This window comes from Bos indicus x Bos taurus, chromosome 7, assembly GCF_003369695.1.
Source record: "Bos indicus x Bos taurus breed Angus x Brahman F1 hybrid chromosome 7, Bos_hybrid_MaternalHap_v2.0, whole genome shotgun sequence".
Taxonomy (NCBI): Eukaryota; Metazoa; Chordata; class Mammalia; order Artiodactyla; family Bovidae; genus Bos; species Bos indicus x Bos taurus.
In genome coordinates, this window is record NC_040082.1 from 108,196,788 (window position 1) to 108,219,160 (window position 22,373).

The 22,373-nt window shown below is 47.7% G+C and overlaps 1 protein-coding gene across 1 annotated transcript in view; it reads right to left on the bottom strand.

The window, feature by feature from the left end:
• Positions 1–10,416: 10,416 nt before the first annotated feature.
• ADAMTS2 (ADAM metallopeptidase with thrombospondin type 1 motif 2) overlaps positions 10,417–22,373 on the bottom strand; it is a 245,140-nt gene continuing 233,183 nt past the window's right edge. The window contains exons 20-22 of the mRNA XM_027548434.1: positions 21,493–21,622; positions 19,433–19,522; positions 10,417–13,209 (exon numbers count right to left, since the gene is read on the bottom strand). Coding sequence (XP_027404235.1) covers positions 12,752–13,209; positions 19,433–19,522; positions 21,493–21,622 — 678 coding nt within the window. The 3' untranslated portion in view covers positions 10,417–12,751. The remainder of the gene's footprint in view (positions 13,210–19,432; positions 19,523–21,492; positions 21,623–22,373) is intronic.

The window sequence follows — 22,373 nt, forward strand, 5'->3', positions numbered from 1 at the left end:
TCTTTGCATTGATCACTGAGGAAAGCTTTCTTATTTCTCCTTGCTTTTCTTTGGAACTCTGCATTCAGATGGATATAGCTTTCCTTTTCTCCTTGCCTTTTGCTTTTCTTCTCTGCTATTTGTAAGGCCTCCTTAGACAACCATTTGGCCTTTTTGCATTTCTTTTTCTTGGGGATGGTTTTGATCACAGCCTTCTGTACAGTGTTACAAACCTCTGTCCATAGTTCTTCAGGCACTCTGTCTATCACATCTAATCCCTTAAATCTATTTGTCACTTCTACCGTATAACCGTAAGGGATTTGATTTAGATCATACCTGAATGATCTCCCTATTCAGGTCTCCCTAAAAAGTAGTGGTTTTCCCTACTTTCTTCAATTTAAGTCTGAATTTGGCAATAAGGTGTTCATGGTCTGTGCCACAGTTAGTTCCTGGTCTTGTTTTTGCTGACTGTATAGAGCTTCTCCATCTTTGGCTGCAAAGAACATAATCAATCTGATTTTGGTGTTGACCATCTGGTGATGTCCATTGTAGAGTCTTCTCTTGTGTTGTTGGAAGAAGGTGTTTGCTAAGACCAATGTGTTCCTTGGTAAACTCTGTTAGACTTTGCCCTGCTTCATTTTGTACTCTAAGGCCAAACTTGCCTGTTACTCCAGGTATCTCTTGACTTCCTACTTTTGCATTCCAGTCCCCTGCAATGAAAAGGACATATTTTTGGGGTGTTAGTTCTAGAAGGTCTTATAGGAAAGTCTTCATAGAACCATTCAACTTCAGCTTCTTCAGCATTAGTGGTTGGGCCATAGACTTGGATTACTGTGATATTGAATGGCTTGCCTAGGAAATGAACAGAGATCATTCTGTCATTTTTGAGACTGCATCCAAGTACTGCATTTCGGACTCTTTTGTTGACTAGGAGAGCTACTCCATTTCTTCTAAGGGATTCCTGCCCACAATAGTAGATATAATGGTCATCTGAGTTAAATTCACCCATTCCAGTCCATTTTAGTTAACTGATTCCTGAAATATCTATGTTCACTCTAGCCATCTCCTGTTTGACCACTTCCAATTTACCTTGATTCATGGACCTAACATTCCATGTTCCTGTGCTATATTGCTCTTTACAGCATCGAACTGTACTTCCATCACCAGTCACACACACAGCTGGGTGTTGTTTTTGCTTTGATCAGCCTCTTCATTCTTTCATGAGCTATTTCTCTACTCTTCTGCAGTAGCATATATTAGACTCACTTAGCAATAAAAACATATGACCTGTTGATACATTCTGCATTGAAGAATGTCAAAGGCATTATGCTATGAAAGAGAAACCTGACACAGAGCTTATATGCTTTGATTTTATTTATATGGCTCTATGTAAAAACCAAAAACTAGAGACACAGAGACTAGATCTGTGGTTGCCAGGGACCACAGATAAGATAAGCAGAAGGTTTGACTATGAAAGAACAGCACAAGAGAGTTTTCTTGGGGACAGAATTGTTATACCTGTTTGTAGTACTTGTACAGATCTGTAGTGTGAAAATGTTAGAACTCATGAAACTCTACATTAAGAAAATGCAAATTTATTATATGTAAATTTTAAACATAGTTTTTTTAAATAAGATAAACATTTGTGTCTGTTCAGGACCTGTGTGTTTGTATGTGTCTGCATGATGTTGCATTAAACTGTGGATGAACCATGGAGGAGCCCATCATAAGAGGCAGTTTAAGGCCAAAGAGATGAATGTTGTGCCTGAGTTAGTAAGATGAAAGCAACCAAGAGAAAATAATATAGAAGTCTGAATTTATATCAAAATTCACAGCTAATAGAAAAGCAAAGTTGGTATGAAAGTGAAAAAGTGAAGTCACTCAGTTGTGTCCGACTCTTTGCGACTCCATGGACGATAGCCTACCAGGCTCCAGGTCCATGGGATTTTCCAGGTAAGAATACTGGAGTCGGCCGCCATTTCCTTCTCCAGGGGATCCTCCCAACCCAGGGATCAAACCCCAGTCTCCTGCATTCCAGACAGATGCTTTACCATCTGAGCCACTAGGGAAGCCCAAAGTTGGTATAGAATTGACTTATCCTCCGCAAGGCCACACATAATGAGGACAAGTGAAAGTAGAACAGGAATTTTACAAATGAAATCTACTATGGCCCATATGGGAAAGTGGTATGGTTTACAAGTGAAGCTACAGAAGAACATTATGAAGATGTTTTGGTTTCAAACACAATTCTAAGATGTAGAAGAAACATTGACTTCAGAATCAAAAGACTTGAGTTAATAAAGCTGATTGTACCACTCAATGTTGTGAACTTGGGAAAGTTTGATACTCTCTCTGAATCCTTCTTTTTTATATCTGTGAGAAACATAGACATATAGATATGTAGGTATGGACCAGATTAGTTGACAGAATATTTTCATTTATATCATTGAAATATCCTAAGCCAAAGAAAACTGCCTCACCTGTCTATGTTTCTGTTCAATAATTTTCACCATTATTGTACCAAGAATTTCCTGCATTGAGTCCCCAGCAATTAATGCAACTTAATGAAAGAAGCTTTCTTACTTTTTTTTTTTAAAATCTATATCCTGTGTCCTCTAGTGAATTCCGTCTCCTGTTCCCTATCCCATCCCTGGATCTTCCATCTTATAAGAAAGATCTTTAAAGAGGACTGGCCGAATAAGTGAGAATAAATGTTGTCAGAAGGAATGCAGGATGAAAATAATTTTCTTTCAACCCTATATTTAGTACTTGGGAAGTCCTGGTGTGAAAGATAAAAAAAAAAGTTGTGTGATGTACACCAAACACGGTGCTGATGGCCTTTTTATGTCTTGTTGGGACTCAACTGGTAGAGAGATTAGTTTGCTCCATATGGCAACTTGTAATACTGTTTGCTGTGGTAGCTTTGTACTGCTCTCTGCTGCTTCATCTACTTCCCCTGCTTATTTCTCCCTTCGCCCACAGAAATCACATTTACTACACCAGAATTAACATATTTTAAAGGGTTTTCTTCACTAAATGTTATACTTAATAATTCAGTATATAGTTTTATAATTGTAATTATAATATGGCTATATTATATGTTATGCTTAACAAAGTTCCCTAATAATGAAGGGGCTGAAGCTAGAAATAGACTGAAAACCTGAAAAGCGAAAGTGAAAATCACTCAGTCGTGTCAAACTCTTTGCGACCCCATGGACTATACAGTCCATGGAATTCTCCAGGCCAGAATACTGGATGGGTAGCTGTTCCCTTGAACCCCGGTCTCCCAGGTTGTAGGTGGGTTCTTTACCAGCTAAGCCACTTGGAAGGCCCCAAAATACTGGAGTGGGTAGACTATCCTTTCTCCAGCGGATTTTCCAGACCCAGGAATCTAACTGGGGTCTCCTGCATTGCAAGCATATTCTTTACCAGATGAGCTACTAGGGAAGCCCCCCAGAACGTTCAGCACTCCTCGTTGGGGAATCGAATTCCAGTCTCCCACGTGACAAGGGGGGATACTCACCACTATACTGAGGAGTGAGCTGAAAACCTAGATTGGGATAACAGTTGAACCACATTTAAAACACAGGAGCAACCATGTTCATCGTGGATAAAGCTGCTTCCTCTGGAAGGGAAATTGGTCTCTTAGGGTCAGCACAACAGGACAAGGATGCAATCCGATCCCACCTACAACCAGTGAAGAGATGAGCTAGCAAGTGTGATGAAACCCAGGGAAGAATTTGCTCCCAGAGGAAAAGAAAAGAAATACGACTCTCCCTGGGTCTGGGAACCCAAGTACAAAAAAAGTTTATAGGATTAAAGGCTATCCCAAGCAGTGTAACTGCATATTAGTCATCAACCTAACATCAATGTGAAATATCCTCCTATTGATATAGAATTTATGTGTGTGAGCTCAATCATTCAGTCATGTCCAACTCTACAACTGTATGAACTGTAGCTTGCCAGGCTCCTCTGTCCATAGAATTTTCCAGTCAAGAATACTGGAGTGAGTTGCCATTTATTTCCCCAGGGGATATTCCCAACCCAGGTATCAAACTTGTGTCTCTTATGTCTCCTGGATTGGCAGATAGATTCTTTACCACTGAACCACCAAGGAAGCCCTTATGGACTATAAGATTGTAACCTGTCAGGCTTCTCTGTCCATGGGATTCTCCAGGCAAGAATGCTGGAATGGGTTGCCACTTCTTCCAGGAGGTCTTCCTGACCCAGGGTTGAACCTGCATTTCTTGCATTGGCAGGTGGATTCTTTACCGCTGTGCCACCTGGGAAGCCCTGCCCTCTCCCCCAACCCCCTGCCAAATGTATATGGCTCTGTAACTTAGGCTCCAAAATAGTAGTGATGATACCTGTGCTGTAAGGAACTGCATGTTTATCATATTGAGCAGTTCAGTTCAGTTCAGTTCAGTCGCTCAGTTGTGTCCGACTCTTTGCGACCCCATGAATCACCACACACCAGGCCTCCCTGTCCATCACCAACTCCCAGAATTCATTCAAACGGACACCCATTGAGTCGATGATGCCATCCAGCCATCTCATCCTCTGTCATCCCCTTCTCCTCCTGCCCCCAATCCCTCCCAGCATTAGAGTCTTTTCCAGTGAGTCAACTCTTCGCATGAGGTGGCCAAAGTACTGGAGTTTCAGCTTTAGCATCATTCCCTCCAAAGAACACCCAGGGCTGATCTCCTTCAGAATGGACTGGTTGGATCTCCTTGCAGTCCAAGGGACTCTCAAGAGTCTTCTCCAACACCACAGTTCAAAAGCATCAATTCTTCGTCGCTCAGCTTTCTTCACAGTCCAACTCTCACATCCATACATGACCACTGGAAAAACCTTGACTAGATGGACCTTTGTTGGCAAAGTAATGTCTCTGCTTTTCAATATGCTATCTAGGTTGGTCATAACTTTCCTTCCAAGGAGTAAGTGTCTTTTAATTTCATGGCTGCAGTCACCATCTGCAGTGATTTTGGAGCCCCAAAAAATAAAGTCTGACACTGTTTCCACTGTTTCCCCATCTATTTCCCATGAAGTGATGGGACCAGATACCATGATCTTCGTTTTCTGAATGTTGAGCTTTAAGCCAACTTTTTCACTCTCCTCTTTCACTTTCATCAAGAGGCTTTTTAGTTCCTCTTCACTTTCTGCCATAAGGGTGGTGTCATCTGCATATCTAAGGTTCTTGATATTTCTCCCAGCAATCTTGATTCCAGCTTGTGCTTCTTCCAGCCCAGCGTTTCTCATGATGTACTCTGCATATAAGTTAAATAAAGCAGGGTGACAATATACAGCCTTGACGTGCTCCTTTTCCTATTTGGAACCAGTCTGTTGTTGCATGTCCAGTTCTAACTGTTGCTTCCTGACTTGCATATAGGTTTCTCAAGAGGCGGGTCAGGTGGTCTGGTATTCCCATCTCTTTCAGAATTTTCCACAGTTTATTGTGATCCACACAGTCAAAGGCTTTGGCATAGTCAATAAAGCAGAAATAGATGTTTTTTGGAACCTCTTGCTTTTTCAATGATCCAGTGGATGTTGGCAATTTGATCTCTGGTTCCTCTGCCTTTTCTAAAACCAGCTTGAACATCAGGAAGTTCACAGTTCATGTATTGCTGAAGCCTGGCTTGGAGAATTTTGAGAATTACTTTACTAGCATGTGAGATGAGTACAATTGTGTGGTAGTTTGAGCATTCTTTGGCATTGCCTTTCTTTGGGATTGGAATGAAAACTGACCTTTTCCAGTCCTGTGGCCAGTCTTTCACTCAAAGATGGGCTCAATAAAGGACAGAAATGGTATGTACCTAACAGAAGCAGAAGATATTAAGAAGAGGTGGCAAGAATACACAGAAGAACTATACAAGAAAGATCTTCACGACCCAGATAATCACAATGGTGTGATCACCAACCTAGAGCCAGACATCCTGGAATGCGAAGTCAAGTGAGCCTTAGGAAGCACCACGATGAAAAAGCTAGTGGGGGTGATGGAATTCCAGTTGAGCTATTTCAAATCCTGAAAGACGATGCTGTGAAAGTCCTGCACTCAGTATGCCAGCAAATTTGAAAAACTCAGCAGTGGCCACAGGACCAGAAAAGGTCAATTTTCATTCCAATCCCAAAGAAAGGCAATGCCAAAGAATGCTCAAACTACCACAAATTGCAGTCATCTCACATGCTAGTAAAGTAATGCTCAAAATTCTCCAAGCCAGGCTTCAACAGTATGTGAACTATGAACTTCCAGATGTTCAAGCTGGATCTAGAAAACACAGAGAAACCAGAGATCAAATTGCCAATATCTGTTGGATCATCAAAAAAGCAAGAGAGTTCCAGAAAAACATCTATTTCTGCTTTATTGACTATTCCAAAGCCTGTGACTGTGTGGATCACAGCAAACTGTAGAAAATTCTGAAATAGATGGGAATACCAGACCACCTGACCTGCCTCCTGAGAAATCTGTATGCGGGTCAGGAAGCAACAGTTAGAACTGGACATGAAACAACAGACTGGTTCCAAATCAGGAAAGGAGTACATCAAGGCTGTATATTGTCACCCGGCTTACTTAACTTATATGCAGAGTACATCATGAGAAATACTGGGTTGGATGAAGCACAAGCTGCAATCAAGATTGCTGGGAAAAATATCAATAACCGTAGATATGCAGATGACACCACCCTTATGGCAGAAAGTGAAGAAGAACTAAAGAGCCTCTTGATAAAAATGAAAGAGGAGAGTGAAAAAGTTGGCTTAAAACTCAACATTCAGAAAACTAAGATCATGGCATCCGGTCCCATCACTTCATGGCGAATAGATGGGGAAACAGTGGAAATAGTGACCATCTATTTTTTTAGGCTCAAAAATCACTGCAGATGGTGACTGCAGCCATGAAATTAAAAGACACTTACTCCTTGGAAGAAAAGTTATGACCAGTCTAGATAGCATATTAAAAAGCAAAGACATTCCTTTGCCAACAAAGGTCCATCTAGTCAAAGCTATGGTTTTTCCAGTAGTCATGTATGGATATGAGAGTTGGACTATGAAGAAAGGTGAGTGCTGAAGAATTGATGCTTTTGAACTGTGGTGTTGGAGAAGACTCTTGAGAGTCCTTTGGACTGCAAGGAGATCCAACCAGTCCATCCTAAAGGAAATAAATTCTAGAATATTTGTTGGAAGGAGTGGTACTGAAGCCGAAGCTCTGATATTTTGGCTACTTGATGTGAAGAACTGACTCATTGGAAAAGACCCTGATGCTGGGAAAGATTGAAGGCAGGAGAAGGGGACGACAGAGGATGAGATGGCTGGATGGCATCACTGACTCAATGGACATGAGTTTGAGTTAAACTCCAGGAGTTTGTGATGGATAGGGAGGCCTGGCATGCTGCAGTCCATGGGGTCTCAAAGAGTGGGACACGACTGATCGACTGAAATGAACTGAATATTAGGGGGGAGAATTTCAAATCATTTTTAAAATAAATTGTTCTATTCATGAAGATAAAAGGATAATGTTACCAACAGGAGATACAGTTAGAAATCTGTATGCCCTTATGTCAAAGTAGTAAAATAGCTTATTTTTTTAAAAAGACAGTCAAAAATGGATAAAACTGCAAGGAGAAATAGAAAAATCCACAATCAGTGAGAGGTATTAAGACAACTTTCTATCTAGTTAATGGAACAAGAAGAAAACTAAATCAAAATACAAAAGATTTGAATAATAAACTAACACATTTGACTTAACAGACATATATAAAATACTGCATTCAACAGTTACCAGTGCATATTCTTTAAAGCACATGTGCAGTTCTTTAAAAAAACAAAAATTGACTACATCATGGGCCATGATGTAGTTTCAAAGGATTGAAATATTTCCCAAAATAGTTTTCTGATCATAATAAAATAAGCTAGAAATCTGTAACAATCCATAACCAGAACATCCTGTGCATGCTGTGTGCGAAGTTGCTTCAGTTGTGTCTGACTCTTGGCGACCCCATGGACTGTAGCCCATCAGGCTCCTCTGTCCATAGGATTCTCCAATCAAAATTACCAAAGTGGGTTGCCATGCACTCCTTAGACGATTACCTAATGTTTGGAAATTCAGCAACATGCTTAAAATAACCTTTAGGTAAAAGAGAAAGTCACATTGGAAGTTAGAAACTATTTGGAATGAAATGACAAAAATGTATGAAATATCAAAATATTTAGGGCACAGCTAAAGCTCTAGAGAGAGAAATTGATAGCCACAATTGCATAGGATTTTTAAAAAATGGAAAATCAGTGGTCTAAGTGTTCACCTAAAGAAACTAGAAGAATCTTATTTGGACCGAGGCACTGGTTGCTTCAGTGTGCCATAGGGGCACTCACACATTGTGTAATCTTTATGTTATTTGAGGTTAATCCCTGAGGAGCCCCCAGAGATGAAGCAACAGCTGTGTGGGGTCATGAGGTTCAGGGAGAACAGGCTACATGGCCTCTAAATGGAAGTGTACTGTGTTCCCCTAGGTTAAGAATGCACAGTGGAGTATAAGCCCCTGGGTATGACCAGGGCACGGCTGCTCTGTGCATGGTAATCAAGGACTCACAGGGTACCTAGAGGAGGGAGTGGTGGCCGAATCCTCTGTAATGACATCATTTGGTTCTTGCTAACCATTTATCAACATCCTTCGGAAAGCACAGACTGGGCCTTCCTTACTACTTATTCTACAACCCAGGGCCTGTTTTCTAAAACAACCTCGCTGGGCTATCCAGTTATGAATTACCTGTGCCAATACTTAGTCTCAGTTCCTGCTTACCCAAAGGCTCTTAACTCTCCACTTCTAACACAGACTCTCACACACACCCATCCCAAGTTCCTCTTCCCCATTTAAAATAACTAACTGTACTATAAAAACAGAGTCAAAACAAATTACCGCAAAGAACAAGAAGAAATGCTGTGCATTCCTAAGCCACGTACAACCCCTGTACAAATTAATGTCTTCTTTTTTCATATAGACCATTTTTTTTAAAATTTGTGACCATTTCTAAAAATGAAATGACTATTTCCTTCCAAATAGTTTCTAGCTTGCATATTTATTGGCTGTGGTGGGTCTTCGTTGCTGCACGCAGACTTCCTCTAGTTGCAGCGAGTAGGGGCTTCTCTTTGCTGCAGTGCCTGGGTTTTCTTATTGTGGTGGCCTCTCTGTTGTGGAGCATGGGCTCTAGGTGTGCGTGTTCAGTCATCACGGCTTACAGGTTCAGGAATTGCAGCTTGCAGGCTCTAGAGTGTGGGCTCAAGTTGTTGCACAGGCTTGGTTGCCATGCGGCTCATGAGGTCTTCCTGGAGCAGTATTGAATCCGTGTCCCCTGCATTGCAAGGCAGATTCTTAACCACTGGGCCACCAGGGAAGCCCCCAAACTAATACCATTTCTGATTGTTTCCTCTCCCCAGCACTGTGTACACATTGCCTGATTCCTACTTGGTCAGGGTAGCAGAAGAAATCACCTCTTCTGCCCTTCAACCTTTCTCTTCCCCAGTATCTGCTAATATCAAAGAGGGCCAGAGAGAATGCACTTTTGTTTAAAAGTGGAATCCTGATTGTAAGTAGGATTACCAAATTTAGCAAATAAAAATACAGGATTCTCAGTTAAGTGTGAGTTTCAGAGAAACAATAAATAACTTTTAGTTGAAGTGTGTCTTTTTTTTTTTTTAGCTGCGCTTGATCTTTGTTGCTGTGTTGGCTTTTCTCTAGTTGGGGCGAGCAGGCGCATATTCTAGTTCATAGTGTGGTGGCTTCTCGTGTTGCAGAGCACAGGCTGCAGGGCACGTGGGCTTCAGTAGTTGCAGTAGGTGGGCCCCAGAGCACAGGCTCAGGACTTGTGGCCCACAGGCTTAGCTGCTTCATGGCGTGTGGGATCTTCCCAGACCAGGGGTTGAACCTGTGTCTCCTGCACTGGTAAGCAGATTTGTTACCACTGAGCCACCAGGGAGGTTCCCCATACTTTTTTTTTTAATTTATTTATTTTAATTGGAGGCTAATTACTTTACAATATTGTATTGGTTCTGCCACACATCAAGTTCACTGCTGTTTTCCTGAATTTAAAATTTAACTCAACATCTAGTATTTTTTTTTCCCCTGGAAACCCAATTATAGGAGAGAAGGGGTTGTAATCAGGGAGGAGGGAGTGTCTGGAGATACTTCACCTCCACTTTGAACTAAAGGTTGACTTGGGAGCCTTTGGCTAAGTTATGTTTCCTGGAGAACTGACTCCGTGGGAAACCGGGAGAGGGATCGGTCCTTATGCGCGCCTCTTGCTGTTCATGGGATCCTGCCTTGGCTCACTGCATGCTGGTCCCTCCAGACCTTTTGGCTTTGCAAGGGCAGCACATCCTTCTGTCTGCTCAAGTTTAAGCTGGGAATGGAGGACAAGTATAGTCAAGGTAACAAGCAAACACAGGCATGATATGCAAAAACACAGACGTTTTTACTTTAATAAGTTATAAAATCAAGGAGCCAAATTTTACTCTACAGAAAACAAATGTATTGATTGCTGTCATCAGAGAGATAAAAACACTGTGATTGAGTTCAGCACCAGAATAACCCATGCGACAGCTGCCTGTCAGACAGGGAGTACATAGTTAAAATGCTTCATCTGATAAAGACTTTGCTATTGAGCACCATTTGTATACTCCAGACAAACAAAATACCTTAAAGTACACATGAAAGGCTTATATGTGAAATTCCATGGGTTTTCCAAAAGGAGTAGATCAGAGAGCCAGGTCCCAAAACTCCAGCGGAGTCCTCCCACAAACATGAAGTGACTCTTGGGCCCCTCAGCTGACTTTCTAGAGCAGTGGACAAAAAGGACCTCTGAATCTCAACCTGGTATTAGGAAACCTTGGCTCAAAGACGGCCTCTGCCTCCCCCAGGCTCTCTGGAAGCCTCTCTGGAAGCTCAGGACTGTTGCTAAGCCAGCTGTCCAACCTCCTTAAGCTCAGTGGAAACTTACAGTGTCTCAGAGCAGGTGAACACTGCCTTCTTGGAGAGACCTCTGAGGACCATCTAATCCAGAGAACTCTGTGGATATATGGCCCAAGGCATTAAGTATGGCATGTTGAGCCATGCCCATGTGGTCTATAGTTCCCAGAGGGCATCTTTCTTCCTCCTGCAAAAGACAGATCCCCCTGGGAGTGTCCCACCTGGGGTTCTCCCCAAAGGCTTCCAGCCCCCAAGACACACAGCCTTGCTTTGCTGAGATACAAGAATGGAGTGTTCCCATCCTGTGGCTTCCAAGAAAGGTAAACTGAGTAATACTCTGGCTAGGACTAGTCCAGAGCTTCCTCAACATTCTAGAACAGACCCAAGCCAGCACTGCCCAGCCCTTCAGTCTGTGAGGAGCACCAGTTGCCATGCGTTCAGCCAACAGAGGAAAGCCGTGGGTCTATTTCCTAATAATAGAGAGGTGGGGTTGCAGAAGTGCTTAACACTACATCTTGTTAAAGAAGTGACAGTAATGATATATTTTCAGAAATATTTCCTCCAGTTGGGTTCTTAGGAGCCAGCAAGCTCCTAAGAGGACATGTATAAGAAAGTGTGGAATGTGGTGGCAGAGGGGAGGGAGGCGGGCTGTGCTGGGGCGACGGCAGGGCTGGTCCTCAGCCGTGTGATGGCTCGGCATCGTCCCACATGTTCCTCACTGTTTCCTAGAACCTTAACCTGTCCCTAGACACACACAGATACACGCACACACACGCATGGGTTCAGATAAAGGGATTTAGCACCTCAAAACTCAAAAAGTAAACATCGTGGTGTTATCTTGAGCCTCAGTATTTTCATCCACAGAATGGGGAATGGAGCAAGAAAGAGTTCTCTAAGATCTATGACTGGTGAGAATACAAAGTCTTTAAAACCTTCCGGATGTGAAAAGCTTAAGAATTACATGTCAGGCTAGGCCCGGCTAAGGAGCTAATGTGCTTGGGTCCTGTAATTTCGGGAAGTTTAAGCTACATGTTCACACACAGAAAAACGAGCCCTGACCACTCACTGGATTTTCCAGCAGAGTGCATGCCTCCTTCATCCTTCCAGTGACTTGAGGAAGCAGAGAGTGTCTCTGGGGAGCCCCAGGCCTGAGGCCAGGCTGGCCAGAGGTGACAAGCAAGGCCAAGGTTAGTGAAGAACAGAGAGGTGTGAGAGCCTGGGAGTGCCAGCTGGTGACCACACTCATCCACGCCACCTGCCTCACCACCTCGTCCTGGAGTTTGCTGGAATTCATGACCTCCACTTCACTGCATTTGTCTTAATGACTGGTCACTTAGTAAATAAATCACTGTTTCTTCTAAGAGCCCCATGGGTCTTGTACCTCAACCTGGAGATTGGTAGGAACTGTCCTGCGTCTCCAGCAGGGTTGTCACCGCAAGGAAAAGATTCGCAATCACTGCTCAGAAACTTGGGGCAAAGGTTTTTTCTCTCCCTCCTGCTGTCCCTCATTGATGGGAGGTGTAGAGCCTCCATATTCCTCTCTACCCCACACCCAACCCCAGTGCAGGACTTAGAACATTCCAGGACTAGGAAACATAGGTACCAACCTAGTTGCCACATGCTTACAACTATGTGTGTGTGTGTGTGTGTGTGTGTATAATGTAAATATAGCTATATATTTACATTATTCTCCTTCTTTGTTTCCTCAAAACCTTTTGGAGTCAGGAATCTGACTTCATCTCCACAACACAGGAGTTGCCATGGAATATCTCTATAAGCAAGCAAAAAAAAGCTATTGATGCTATCTTTCCATTTTATTAGAACTTTCCGAGCATCTCTTTCTTCCTCATCTCATCAATGAGCTCTTGGATTCTTTGGTTTCTGGTCTTTTCATACGGGCTCGGTCGTCGAGGGATCAGGTTGGGTGGCTGGACTTCATCTTCCAGGCCAGGGATTTTGTAGGGCACATCCACAGCATTGGTTTCTGGATGGTCCTCGGTGGCATTGGTGCTGGAAGTATTGAGAGGCACCTCCAGGGGTATGCCTGGCGGAGGCTGCACCTCCATGACTAGAGTGGGCACTGAAAGGGTGGGCATGAGCTCTTCAATGTCATTGTGCTTCCCAGAGGGTGGCTCTGCCCTGTCGTCCACATCAGTGAGGTTGTCGTGCGGGTTACAGGACTTGCAGCACAGCTTATTGTAGCCTGGGATGGAGCAATAACGAGACAAGACTTCCATCCTACAGAACACTGACTTGTCACCTTGGCAGCGGCCCTCTGAAAGAGAAAAGTGGGACAAATAACCAAAGGACAGATAAGGGGGACCTTCTTCCCCCACAGGAAGCAGTTTGCTGGAGGAGGCATTGAAAAGAGCCCAGAGACAGCACAGAGGCAAGCGAGCTCACACAGAAACTCTGTGTGGTTTAGATACGAGGGAGCCCTTGGGCAGGGCGGCGTCCGGGGACCCCCGCCCTGGAGTGGTGTCACACTAGCTGTGAGCAATGCTCCCCTCCTCCAAGCAGGCCCCAGGTGAGTCCAGATGTTTCAGTATCTGTCAAAGTTGGAGACAGAAATGAGGTCTGTCTGTTCTTAAGGAGTGATTCCAAGCCCCAAAATTTGGGCTTTGTCAGATCTTCACATGCGAGATCCCAGGGGTAACCTCAGTGACATTCTGTGGCACAATTTGACTCTATTTACAATCATATTTAACCTGTAACTGTAACAAAATTAAACCTAAAAGAACCAATTGCTAACACCCAAGAAAACAAATCCCAGAGCCTCAGTTTTGGCCTCGCCATACTCCTCCACATCTTGTTTCCATCTTCATCCAAATCCCCCAGAAGAGCTTTGCTTCTGAAAAGTGCCTACATAAAAATTAAAAGTCACCCGGACTTATCTGGGATTTCTTCCACCTGCCTCAACTTATGTGACACCCCGTGTCCCGCCACTGCTGCACCAACCACATGGCTCTGCCACAACTGGGTTTCTGGTCGTTTTCCAAAGTGCTCCAGAACTCGATGCCTTCACACAGGCCAATCCAGCCTTACATGTAGATCCAGCCCAGCATATCTGCCACTTTCTTTCCCACCCAAGATCTGCTCATCCGTGGTCCCAGTGCATGGAGAACCCTGACCCTGCAGGCCACTGTTGTCTCTCTTGTTTCCTCTTTCCTCATGGCTGTCTCCTTCTTGGCCTAGCTCCAACCCTGTCTGCAGCGATATTAATAAGACCCACTCTTCTCCTCTTGTTCTCAGCCTCTGTCTTCTTCCCGAATTTCTACCCGCTTCCCTTTCCGCTAACACCTAATTCCACACATAAATTAGGTGCTATTGAGATGATTTACAAAAATGCATTCAACATAGAAGAATAAACTAACAATATAACAGGGGATATTTGATCCATCATAAATTCCTAATCACTGACCTCAATGGGCCCCACTTTCCAACTATGTTCCCTGCTCAGCCACTCTCTATTCTTCATAATGGGCATTTCAGACTTTTCCCGTCTGCTGTGCCCTCCTATCCCCTCATTCCCCTTAGGGCAGATGATATCTCCTACTGGAAGGAACCACATAGGGGAGATGGGAAGGTAGGAAGGAGGGAAGGGGCAGCCACTGGTGGGAACCACACCTGACATAGTTACTCTTTGCACTAATGAAGGGCGTGTTCTACATCTACAGGTAAAGCTATGCTAACTCATTGGGATTTCCTGCAATAACAGACAGGCAGGCCCTCTCCCATGTAAAAGCCAGTGGTTCTGACATCTGCCCTCTGCATGGCCTTTGCTCCAGCTTATAATTTCACGTTACAGGCTGGCAACCCACTTACTTGGACACCAACCTCACACTTTTGGAGCTTCAGACTCTTGGATACAACTGCCTACTAGATACCCCTCAATTTCTGAGGTGCCAAAAGTTGACTCCACGTGTCCAGCCCAAGTCCATGGCCTCCACTGGCATCATCCATCTCAGAGATTGGTCCTTCATGCACACAAGCCAGATCCCAGGGATCCCCTGTCCGGTCATCTCCAAGTCCATCAGCATGTCCCCCGATGCTCTTGACATATCCACGTTCCCCTCTCTCCTGCCTCCACCGAGCCAAGCTACCTTGCCTCTGGGCTGCACTGTGGTGAGAGCTTCCTTTCTGCCTGTCTCCTTTCTCCCTCCTTCCTATCTACTTATCCTGCTGCAGGTTCTTCAACTGGAGATATGAACATATCCCAACGCAGACTGAAGCTCCTGGAATGCCCCTCCCTTGTTTCAGGATGAGGACCTGCCTCCTGCACCTCTCCAGGCTCACTCGGGCCTTGCTTGCCTTGCTCTGCAGGGTGCTCCCTGTGGCTGCAGGCCCTTTGCACATACTATGTCTCTCTTCTTCCTCATCCTCGAGGCTCAGCTGACACACATGCTCCTCGGTCAAGCACTGCCTGACCGCCCTTGGAGGTGGCATCCCACAGTATGTAGTCTAGTGGTGCTGCGGGTCTCCCCTTCCCAGCACTCCATCACAGCTACGAAGTCCACATTTGCTCTCAGGTAAGGTAACTAACTGGAGAGGGCAATGGCACCCCACTCCAGTACTCTTGCCTGGAAAATCCCATGGATCGAGGAGCCCAGTAGGCTGCAGTCCATGGGGTTGCTAAGGGTCGGACACGACTGAGCGACTTCACTTTCACTTTTCACTTTTATGCATTGGAGAAGGAAATGGCAACCCACTCCAGCGTTCTTGCCTGGAGAATCCCAGGGACGGGGGAGCCTGGTAGGCTGCCGTCTATGGGGTCGCACAGAGTCGCACACGACTGAAGCAACTTAGCAGCAGCAGCAGCAAGGTAACTAATGCCTGACACTTTCATTATCCTGAAAGCTACAAAGGGCAGAGCCCAAAGCTGTATCCGGGTGTCCCTTTATCCCAGAGCCTAGAACAGAGAATCAAAGAATATGTAAGTGTTCAATGTGAATAAGACAGATGCGAGTAACTGAGTCCAAAACAAGGAATTCGTGGATGTTAGAATAGCAATGCTACAGGCAAGAACATAGAGGCGTATATCATCAGAGAGGGACCCAACCTTGACTCTGAGCTGCTAAGTGGCTGAAATAAGGAGGAAACATGACTGGGCAAGGGCTGACGACATGAAGAGCTAGGGACAGATGGGCTGTTTAGGAAAAGCCCCGGTCTTCCTAACCCTGAGACGGAGGAACAGGCCAACGTGTGGAGGGGAAAGGCAGATGGTCTTGCACAGAGGGTCAATTCCTGAAATCAAACTAAAACGATCCTGAAATGTGGCTTTCAGGGTTTTAAAACCTTGGATAAAATTTTACATTAAATATTCAAGATCTCAGACAGATGAAATCAGAACAGTGCTGTTTGAAGCTGGGTGGAGCATGCTCAGAGCCTCTGCTCCCTTCCTCCCTCCTGGCCCCTTTACCCTCCCTGGCAGCCACTGAGGTAGGCACGTGAAAACCATGCCTACTGCCCTCAGGAGACACAGGGGGCTTTGGTAACACTAGGTGTGGCATCTCCCCCAGGCACTGGCCATCAGCTGGGGCAGGGAGGCCAGAGGCCAGGTCTCAACAAGGATGGGGCAGGCCTGGCCATGCTGCTGGGACTGGGCCCCCCTGCCCCAGAGACGCCCTCTCCCGTCGCCTGTGCCGCCTCCTTCACAAAAGATCAGGACTGGCATTAAGCATCTCCCTCACTTGTCTCCAACCAGGCAGGGATCCTGAGACGCCGGTGTCACGTCAGTCTAGGGTAGGGGTCTGCCAACCACACATGTTGGCAAGTTGGTCCCTCCACCTGGTTTTGTAAACAGGGTTTTATTGGAGCAGTCCTGTTGGTGGCCTGCCTGCAACGCTATAGACAGGGTGCCCTCAGCAGGGATTTCTCCTGACCTGTCTGGGCAAGGAGACTTAGTGGACACAGCTCATCAGGCACAGTTGTCTTGATCTCCTATCTCTGGAGCTGGGAGTCTTTCGATGATCAGAGCTCTGGGCAGGCTGACCTCAGTCATGGCTACTCTGACCCCCACCCAAAGGCTGCTACCTGGCACCCTGTGCCCTGACGCCCATCTCCACAGTGCTGGGTGGTCATCATTTCTCATGAACTCCCTCCGCCCTGGAACAGGACCCCTTCGTGGGAATGGGAAGGACAGATGCCCAGATTGGGAGGCCCCATGGTGGACCTTGACATGCTGTGTGGTCCTTGTCAGCAAGGGCAGTGGACACACAGGCCCCGTGGATCCTGAGGGCAGGCCGTGGGAGACAAGGTAGGCATGGCTGGGCACACACCTGTGTGACTGCTGCAGGCCAGGAGCTCAGAGCCACAGCTGCCTTGTCCTTCTCCAGCCTAGACTCTCCGGAGGCTGGCCTAGCCCCTGAGTTGTGCCAGGAGCCAGGGCACTGGCCTGATGGTGGCTCAGGGCACAATGATCTGGACATTGTCTCCACTACTAAACACAGATTCCCATTCCACAGGCTCAGATCCCAAAGACAGGCCCTGTTCCCAACTATGAGGCCTTATCTACAAGGAGAAAACCGAGGTGTTCCTGCAAGCTGCCTGTTAGCACTAAAGGTTCAAAAATCATGGTGGGGTGTCTCCATGGGCTGCTATCATATTTTGAAAAATGCCTGGGGAGGGGGCCTAGGCCTCGGGTTGGGGGAGGGGCCCTCAGCATCTATGCTGAGCAGGGTAAGGGGGACAGGAAAGTCACTGGAATCAGAAACTGAGGAACTGATGTTCCAGAATGGCACCTGCAGCTCTACAGTGCCGTCGGCCACAGAGGTGAAAAGAAGGAGGCAGCAGTGTGCCAGACCCAAGCACCCAGTTTCACTGAACTTTTATTGAGTTTATTTGTGGGATGCATGACAGGAAGTCTTTCCACGGTTAGTAAGAGTAAAAGGTCATTTTCACAGTCACTTTGGCACACACTAACGTTGTCTCATAAAAAAACCAGAAAAGCAACGACAATGGAACCTATATAATACGTCATTAGATACATACAAAACACTAATAAAATATCCCTGATGAACCAAAGTGCATATAGACAGAGAGCACAATGCCCAGGACCGCATTGCACCTTCCCAGAGTCACGCGTGCCACTCACATCGCCTAAGTCAAAGTTGGAAGTTAACAGTCGTGAGAATTAGTATGTGTTACACCGCATATTTACATAACAGTAACTAGTGCCAAGGGAGAGCTGGACGCTGTCCAGCGGGGACGCTATGAAGAGGGGCCAGGGCTGGGGCAGGAGGGGAGTGGCCGGCTGGACTGTTGCACTCGTCACACCAAGGGCCAGGCCAGTCACCCCCTGGTGTGCGGCCGTGCCAGCGGCAGGGCGCTCAGGGCTCCAACAACAGTCAGCGCCAAGGGGCCTCCAGCGGGCCTCCTTTCCACAGAGGTGATCCCGCACCTGGGGCCCTGCACAGGCCTGGGCCTCCTGGACTCCTGGACTCAGCCAGGCCTCCTGAACTGAGAAGGCTTATCCTTGGCCAAAGGTGGGTGAGCCGGCCGCCTGCCTCTAGGTTGCACTGCCTGCCTCCTGCCTGGGTCATGTCTCCCCTCGGAAGCTGGAGCTAGCAGCCAATTCTGTTACCTTTCAACTTTAAGGCATCTTCTACATAGTTTTATCTAAGCAAAAAAGCAATAAAAATTGAGGTAATTCTGTAGTTGTTCACACGGGTAGGCAGCCACATCCACGTGAGACAGCCTTGAGCTCTCACTTTCTCGCCCCTGTGCATGGGGCCATGTGCACACGATGAGAAAGGCCATTGGAGCAAATGGACAGAGAATGGAAGTGGCGGTGTGTCCTGATGTCCCACCGCAGGGACACATTCCCTGCCTCTTCCGCTTTACCTGAACCCCAAGAGGGGCCGGGTATGGGGGCCAAGGGTTGTGTGAGCTGGGCACAAAGGCCACAGGAAGCAGGCCACGGTCACACGAGTCAGGAGGACACACTGAGCACAGGGGCAGCAGCAGCAGCAGCAGCAGAGGAGGCTGGGGAGCCCCTGGAACACTGCTGGACACGGGCCGGGCGCCAGGCTGGTGACGCGCAACTGCACGCCCGAGACCCCTCTGGGCTCCCTCGCTGGGAGGCGGCATTTAAAAGGGGGCAGGTGGGCGCCCCCTCAACTTCCAACCTGCAGCTCCAGCCTGGAGGGCTGTGGCCCTGGGAGGCGGTCACAAAGTGGTCACATTCACACTTGGGCCTCTGGCCCCTCCAGCACCACGACAGATCTTTGCCCCTTTAAAAGCCATCACCACCAGGTCCTGGCACCCCACAAGAGGCCAGTGCCCCGGGCCGTGCCTCTGCAGGACTGGCCCTCCCGGCCAGGTGGCTCCAAAGGAGACAGCCGAGCACAGATGCCCGGAGAAACAGATTCCACCAACAGAGCTCAGGAAGAGTCAGGGGAGTTTTCCATAGACAGAGAGGAGGGGCGCCCACGGCAAGCTCCACAAGGCGCAGGGCATGCACTGGAGGGCAGAGACAGAGTTATAAACGGGCCGGTTACTTGACGAGGTCTCCTGGACTGGCGAGTTGGGGTCCGGTCGGGATAGCCACTGGACCACGTAGCTCTTCTTGGAGGGGTCAGAGGTGTTTCCTAGAGGGAAAAGACAGGCACCTGTGGCTGCTAGGGTACCGGGTCTGGGCCTCCAATCCCCCCACCCCAGACAGGAGGGCTCCATGGACTCTGGTGTCCCAGGGACAGGCGGGCCCCAGTCACCCTCCAGGCCCAACTCCTGCCTCTCCTACACCAAGCATCTTGGGCCTCAGCTACACAGGGTCACTCCCCATGCAGGCCCCACCAGCACCGCCTTATCTTGAGAAGTGCTGGGAACAAGAGATCCTGGCTCTACACTCCCCTCGGCTGGGGCAGACACACCTGACCGCCAGAGCTCCCTGGTCTGTAGCAGGCACTGCTGACTGGGTCTATCTCATGAACTGTTGGGAGCAAAGAGGTAATGTGTGTCCAGCCCTTGGCAAGGCGCCCAGCGCAGTCAGGATTCTGGCTGCTTTCCTTTCAGGGCATTAGGCACCCTCTGTACTCACACAGGTACCCTCTACTCACATGGGTACCCTTACTCACACTGGTACCCCTACTCACACAGGTAACCCTACCCACACAGATACCCCCTACTCACACAGGTAACCCTATTCACAGGGTGCCCTACTCACACAGATACCCCCTACTCACACAAACACCCCCTACTCACACAGATACCCCCTACTCACACAGGTAACCCTACTCACACAGGTAACCCTATTCACAGGGTGCCCTACTCACACAGATACCCCCTACTCACACAGATACCCCCTACTCACACAGGTAACCCTACTCACACAGATACCCCCTACTCACACAAACACCCCCTACTCACACAGATACCCCCTACTCACACAGATACCCTCTACTCACACAGGTAACCCTACTCACACAGGTAACCCTACTCACACAGATACCCCCTACTCACACAGGTAACCCTACTCACACAGGTAACCCTATTCACAGGGTGCCCTACTCACACAGATACCCCCTACTCACACAGATACCCCCTACTCACACAGGTAATCCTACTCACACAGGTAGCCCTACTCACACAGATACCCCCTACTCACACAAACACCCCCTACTCACACAGATACCCCCTACTCACACAGGTAACACAACTCACAGGGTGCCCTACTCACACAGATACCCCTTACTCACACAGATACCCTCTACTCACACAGATACCCCCTACTCACACAGGTACCATCTATACTCACATGAGTACCCCTATTCACACAGGTATCCCTACACAAACGGGCACCCCCTACTCCCTACTCACACAGGTATCCCTACTCACACAAGTACCCTCTACTCACATGGGCACCCTTACTCACAAGGGTGCCCTATTCACACAGGTACTCCCTACTCACACAGGTACCATCTATACTCACAAGGGTACCCCTACTCACACAAGTACCCCTATTCACATGGGAACCCCCTACTCACATGGATACACGCTACTCACATGGGTACCTCTACTCTCACAGGTATTCCCACACACATTGGCACCCCTATTCACATGGGTACCATCTATACTCACACAAGTACCCCTACTCACATGGGCACCCCCTACTCACACAGGTACCCCCTACTCACACGGGTACCCCCTACTCACGTGGGTACCCTCTATACTCACAAAGGTACCCCTACTAATATGAGTACCCCCTACTCATACAGGTAACCCCTACCCAGACAGGAATGGGCTGAGCCCTGATGTGCAGTCACCATGAATCTGGTTTCTCTCCCAGACCAAAAGGGAGTGCCAGGAAGGCAGCGATGGGCGTGCCAGGAAGGCAGCGATGGGCTGAATCCATGCCATCCTTCTCTAGGGCCTGGCCTGGAGATGAGCATGGCAAATGCCAGTTCCTTTCATTTCCTGCCAGGGAAAGGCCCCAGACCAGGCCTGGGTGGCCCTGGCTTCTCCTTCAAGTTCACAGATGCTCTATTTGGCCAGTTGTGGGAAGAGCTGCATTTGCCTGGGCTACCCTCCTCCCCGGACCTGCTGCATGCAGAGGGCTTACGGGGACAGGGGCCAAGCCTGCAGATCCTTGCCGTCTCAGGCCGCTCCTCCCGGCACACCCCGAAACTGTCGTCCGCAGTTCGGCAGAGCACCGGCCGTTCCTGGGTGCCGTTTCCACAGGTTACTGAGCACTGCGGACAAAGAGTACCAGTCAGGGCCCACCTCCCATGCTAGGCTAGGTCTTCAAGGGCTCCCCAAGTGGGTGACCCCACGACACTTGGGAGGTGGAGAGGGACAGAGGGGAGAGTGTGAGCTAGAGGTCTGCCCGGCCTTGCCCTGGCCTCTGGAAGCTGCCTCAGGCTCTTGGGCTCTCAAGTGAGTTGGAGAGAGCAAATCTGCAGGGCCGGATAGAGCCCGGCACTTCTGGACTCGCATCGAGTGCTTCCCTTCTCCATCTAGAGGAGTTGAGGCCCGGAGAAACGGCTATGCAGTGCAGATCACCAGGAAAGCTCTGCCTGCGTCCAGGAGGCGTTAGCAGAGGACGCTCCCTCCCCCTGGACACAGAGCTCTGTGCCACCAGCACCCGCACCGTCCCCTCCAGCCTCTGGCCCCCTTGGCGTCACCACACTGGGAGGGGCCAGAAGAAGCCGTCATGCCCAGACTCCTGGCTCTGCTCACAGCTCAGCCCAGCCGAGCCAAAGGATGATTCTCAAGTTCTTGCCTCCTGTGTGAGAAAGGGCTGACTCAGCAGACTGGGTTGCTTGAACCTGCCCAGTCCCAAGAAAGGCCTATTTTCAGAACTAGCCCTTGGTTAACTCCTGGGAACCGAGTTCATGGAACCGTCTGTCTGGTAAGAGCATATACCTGTGTGCCTGAGGTCCTGAATCAGGCATTACCAACTTGTTTGGTTGGTTTACACCAAGAATATTATTTGTGGTGAGC